A 5,549-nucleotide genomic window follows, 5' to 3' on the forward strand; every position below is an offset into this window, starting at 1 on the left:
CTGAGCAGCCCAGCTTTGTGTAACTAGGGAGGCGGAACTCCCTCAGCCTGCCATATCTACCTTAGGGTAGACCTTTAGTAAACTTAGGACTCTAACCCAAACTCTAGTGTAGACCTGAATTCCTAGATTGGCTGTGGAGGCAAATTAGCTTCTCGAAACCTCTGTACTGTATTAGTTTCCCTGGAGCTTCTCTGGACTATAGGGGTCACGTGGCACATTCAGGTCCATTGAAGACTGGACCCACTACGGGTTCTTGCTAGTCCAGAAACAGATCTGTGTGAATGGAGAGGAGAGGGGGGAGGTTGTAGGGAGTGGGGGGTGGCAGGTGGAGAGGGTGGCCTTCACCTAGCTTTTGAGCTGCCTAGAATGTCTGCTTCAGGTAGGAAAATCCACAAGGAATAAGAGAAGTTAGATGTAATAATAATAATTATCTGACATTGGGGTCATTGCTATGGATCTGAGAAGGACCCTCCAAAGCCATGTAATCTAAATCATTTTGCCAGTGAGGAAACTCAGGCCCAGACAGGTTGTATCTGCTCAATGTTATGTAGGTGGTAAATGAGAGTCAGGATTTGAATTCAGGTTCTCTGACTGCAAATCCAGCGCTCCTAGAAGTCTGCGAAGAGCTTCACATGTAACCTCTCGTTTGACCTCATTACAACCATCTGAAGTAGGTAATACAGGGATTATTATCCTAATTTTATAGGAGAGGAAACTGAGATATAGGAAGGTAAGTGACTTGCTCATGGTCACACAGCTTCTAAGTGTTGGGGATGGGATTTAAACCCAGGTCTTTTTGGCTCTTTGTCTAAAACCCTATTATTCCCAGCTGCCTCTCAACAAAGGTATGAATTTATTACAAGTTGCAGGAAAAAAAAAACAACTTTTAAATGGAGGATTCTAATTGGTTGACTATAAGAGAGCAATGCAGTTCTGCTCAACCGATCAATCAACAGGCATTTATTAAGCACTTAATATGGGCCAGGCCCTGTAAATACAACACCAAAAATGAGTTCGACCCTGCCCTTATGAAACTCGGGTTCTATTGACTGAATTCAACAAACACATTATAGGCGTTTTGCACACCCCAGTCTTAGGCTAGAGTCAATGGGGGAGAAAAGAATAGGACTCAGTCCTTGTCCTCCAAGGAATTCATAGTCACAGACTCCCAGAAGTGTCAGGGACCTCAAAGCCCACCTACTCCAACCCACACCTGAACCAGTATTCCATCTCTAATGTCCCCAGCAAGTGGTCCTGCAGCTCTGGCTTGCAGATCTGCGTGGCGTGGACCCCACCATCTTCAAAGACAACCCAATCTGGTTGAAGTGACAGGACCCACATGGAGAGAGAGGGAATATAAAAATACAGGGCAGTAAATGTTCCCTAACTGCATGTGCCATAAGAGCTCTGAGGGAAAAAAAAAAGGACCCTTGTGGGCTCTTAATTGGTTTGAAAGAGATGGGGAAAATTTGCATAAGTAGAGAGGAAGGTGGAGGATTAGAGAGCTGGCTGGGGGTACTGTGGAGAGGGTACTGGGCCTGAAAGATTTGATTTCAGGCACTTCATAGCTGTGTGACCCTGGGCAAGTCACTTGACTGCTGTCTGCCTTGGTTGGCCCGTCTGTAAAATGGGGATCATAGTGACACCTACCTCCCAGAGTGGTTGTGAAGATTGAGTCAGTTAACATATGTAAAGTGCTTTATAAATGCTATTATCAAGAGGGTCTTATAGCCATTTGCTGTGAGAGAATAAGGCATTTAAACTGAGTACATTACCTATTGTTACCCAGTTTCTGAGTCCTTAATCCCTCCCTCCTTTCTCCTCAGTCCCATCATCTCACATTTCTGAGCCTGCCAACCTGGGCAACCCTCAGCCCTTCATCTCTCTATTTCTGCCTTTTTTTTTCCACCCCAGAAGTCTCAGGCCTAGATGGTCTTTAGCCTGGGGCTGCATTGTTTGTCCCTGTCTCCTTTTTTTTCCCCATCTCAGACCCCCTCACTATTACCTAAGTGACGAAGTAGTCCAAGGGATCCAGCCTTATGGCATCCTTCTAGCGGCCCTGGCCTTTCTTAGTGGGGAAAGTGGGAGGCGGGGAAGAGGCAACACCCCCACGTGAGCTCCCGATTCCCTGAGATCCCTCTCAGCTCTAACTGTAAGAGCCTCTAAATTTCTTTGCTAGGTGTGCCCGGCTGGAGCAGGCACCCTGGATCCAGGGTCCCCAGGCGGCTGCTATCTGGACACTGCACTGCGTCGACGCCTTCGGGAGGAGTGGGGTGTGAGCGGCTGGACCCTTCTACAGGCCCCCGGCGAGGCTGTGCTGGTGCCCGCGGGGGCCCCTCACCAGGTCTGGGCAGGCAGGGTGGGAGACTGGCTTACTCAGAGTAACAACCAATCCCTGACCTTTGCTAGACGCTGCACGTCTCATTCAACATCAGAACTGTACAGATGGGAGGCAGCAATGGCTTATTAGGAGACGTGGTCTGTATAATAGATGGGAAGAGTATGGGATTTGGAGTCAAAAGGATCCGGGTTGAAATCCTGGATCTGCTGATGACTACCTGTGTGACCTCAGCTTTGTGGACTTCAGGTCCTTCATGGGTGAAACAGATGATCTCTTTAAAGCAGCTTCTGTGATCATCTCAGTGCCCTTTCTACCATATTCCCTACTTGAAGGTGGTACCAGCTGTCCACAAGGTACCCCTTGCTACACTCAAACCTGTACCATAGACCTTGCCCCCTAAGCGCCGAGTCCAGAGCGTGGGAGGGGGCATCAGAGAAGTGTTTATCTAGAACTTGAGGACCAAAGAGTGTATCATTTTTGTGACTTCTCTCTCCTACATATGCTTCTCCTCCCTGGCACAGGTTCAGGGCCTGGTGAACTCAGTCAGCGTCACCCAGTATTTCCTGTCTCCTGAGACCATTGGGCTCTCCACTCAGCTCTGCCACCAGGCACCCAACCTCCCCCCTGATGCCCGCCAGGTTTATAGCCAGGTGAGGACCTCAATTAGGGTACCACTCAGTGCTCTTTAGTATTGGGGGGCTGTGGACCATGGGAAAGATGGCATCTTGTGCATTTGACCCATGCCAAGGAAGCCCTCAGCTGTGGGTAAGGGTTAAAGGGAAATTCTTGGGTGGAGGAAGCCATATGCCAGGGCCAGTTATGGAGCAGCACTTGATACATCCTCCTCTTTTCTGTCTCTCATAGATGGACTGGGCCATATTTCAAGCGGTGAAGGAGGCTGTGGGAACCTTACACGATTCTAAATAGGGGGGGACCCAGTCATTCAGGGTGGGAGGGGAAGCACAGATAAGACAAAGCAAACACCAGCATGCCAACTGGGTGTTTGCCCCAGCAACTCATCCCTGGGCATCAATTGGGGAAGATGCTAGAAATCTTGGGAACTGACCCCATGGGCATCCCTCTGGTCACAAGCAAGGCATGATCTCCCAAGGCAGCCTGCCTTGAACCCTACAACCAATACACAGAGTACTGCCAATGCTTGTGTATGCTCTGATACCACTCTGCTCATCCGCCTAATGCTGGCACTGAATAAGGGCTCAGCTCTTCTGATATGTGTTCTCCCTTCTCCTCTAGTACATGGTCTCAAATGCCCACAGGGATCCCAGGACAAGAAAAACAGTCCTTCCCAGGCACCTGGGTGAACTTGGGAAATCAGTCTGACTTAAACTATGCCACTGCCTCCTTGCCCTCAGCACTCTACTTTTGCCCAGATTTTCTTCCCTGTCTTCCCATCCTAGATGAATTCCCTAGGGATGTCCTTTCCACCATCACCCTTTGCCAAATGGGCACTGTGAGGCAACAGGAATCTTCCTTATTCTACTTGCCTTATAGAGGGGCTAGGAGGGCAGGGGATTAGATGGAGGTGAGGGATACTCCAGAGCTTGCAGGGTCTGCTGGCGGGACCATGGTCTGGGTGGCACTGCCCCTCTCTTCCTTACAAGTTTGAGTACCCATTAAAGTTTGTGTTGTTTTGTGAATACTTTTGGTGTGGTTGGCATTGCACACAACATTCACATACCATGGGGCATGAAGGAAAGATTGGATTCCTTCCTTATGATGGGGGAAGGGAGAAAGGCTATGGAGATGTTGGGATGGCTCGCTACCTCCAAATACCTCCATGGCCCTATTCCCAATGATTCCTGTGACCAGGTCCCTCACCTGGATGGTTTATGCTCAAGATGAACTGACTAGAAGATGGAGCCTTCATTGTTGATACCGGCATCAAGGACTCGATGGGGTGACCCTGGGGAAACCAGAGCAGTAGGTCAACCAGTCAATCAGCAAGTACTTATTAAGCACCTACTATGTACCAGGCACTGTGCCAGGCCCTGAGGATACAAAGGCAAAAGTAAGAGCATTTCTGCTCTCAAAGAGCTTACATTCTTCTGGGAGGTGGGGAGGGGGGAAGGAACCAGAAGACACAGAAGCTCCCTGTCTGATCTCATCAGCTCCCATAGGTGCAATTGTAATCTGTGCAAATAATTACTAGATCTAGAAAGCCAGTCCTGGTGATGCTTCTGACACTGTGAACTGAATGTCCGGCAGGCATCTCAAATCCATCCTGTCCAGAAGAGAGCTTGATATTCCCCCCCCCACCCCCAATCCTCCTCCTCTTCCAAAGTTTGTACTCTTTGGGGCACCATCATCCTTCCAGTCACCTAGGTTTGAACCCTTGGTCCCATCCTCACCTTCTCAGTCTCACCCATTCCACATGGCTAGTCAGTGACCAAATCTTGGCTTTTCTATCTCTACAATATCTCTTGTTTGTGATCTCCTCTTTATACTCACACATCCTTGTTCAGGCCTTCACCAGCACCTGCCTAGATTATTTCAAAAGCTCCCTAATTGGTCTCCCTGCCTCAAATTGCTCCATCGTACCTCCTCCCCACTTCAATAAACTCCAGTGGCTCCCTATTGCCTCTGGGACCAAGTATCAAATGCTTGGCATTTTAAAGCCCTTCACAACTTGGCCTCTTTCTACCTTTCCAGTCTTCTTACACATTACTCTCCTCTATGTACTCTATAGTTCAGTCATTCTGTCTATTGCTGGTCTTCATGCATGGCCCTCCATTTCTCATCTCCTTGCCTTTGTATTATTGCCTATCCTCCGTGCCTCCTCACCTCCACCTCTCAGAGTCTTTGGCTTTTCCTTGACGACTTAGCTCAAGCATCACTTTCTACAGGAGACCTTTCTTCATTCCCCTGGCTTTTGGGGATTTCCCCTTTAAAATTCCTTTGCATCCACTTTGTGGTTTTTTTTTCCATGTACCATATACATTCACATTTTCTCCTCCATTAGAATGTAAACTCTTTGAGGGCAGACTATTTTTGCTTTTTCTTTATAGCCACAGCACTTAGCTCAGTAGCTGGCACATAGTAAGTGCTTAATAAATACTCATTGAATAACTGATCTCTCTCATGCTCTAAGACACACACCCCTGCTCATTCATGGAGGCCATTGGTCAGCTCTGCGGACCAGCCAGGCCCTGCCTATTTGCTGCCTTCTTGAACTCACAAATAAGCTGGG

The 5,549-nt window shown here is 48.5% G+C and overlaps 1 protein-coding gene across 5 annotated transcripts in view; it reads left to right on the forward strand.

The window, feature by feature from the left end:
- The window catches only part of HR (HR lysine demethylase and nuclear receptor corepressor), a 20,015-nt gene extending 15,645 nt beyond the window's left edge, over positions 1 to 4,370 (forward strand). For 4 of the 5 annotated variants that reach the window (XM_027865541.1, XM_027865539.1, XM_027865542.1 and 1 more), the window contains 3 exons: positions 2,180 to 2,344; positions 2,863 to 2,991; positions 3,206 to 4,001. In XM_027865541.1, the coding sequence (XP_027721342.1) occupies positions 2,180 to 2,344; positions 2,863 to 2,991; positions 3,206 to 3,268 (357 nt within the window). In that variant the 3' untranslated portion in view covers positions 3,269 to 4,001. Of the gene's footprint in view, positions 1 to 2,179; positions 2,345 to 2,862; positions 2,992 to 3,205; positions 4,002 to 4,171 lie in introns of those variants that run through there. The other variant, XM_027865543.1, reaches the window with a different exon arrangement.
- The last annotated feature ends 1,179 nt before the right edge of the window (positions 4,371 to 5,549 follow it).

Source organism: Vombatus ursinus, unplaced genomic scaffold, assembly GCF_900497805.2.
Source record: "Vombatus ursinus unplaced genomic scaffold, bare-nosed wombat genome assembly UNPS02014778.1, whole genome shotgun sequence".
Taxonomy (NCBI): domain Eukaryota; kingdom Metazoa; phylum Chordata; class Mammalia; order Diprotodontia; family Vombatidae; genus Vombatus; species Vombatus ursinus.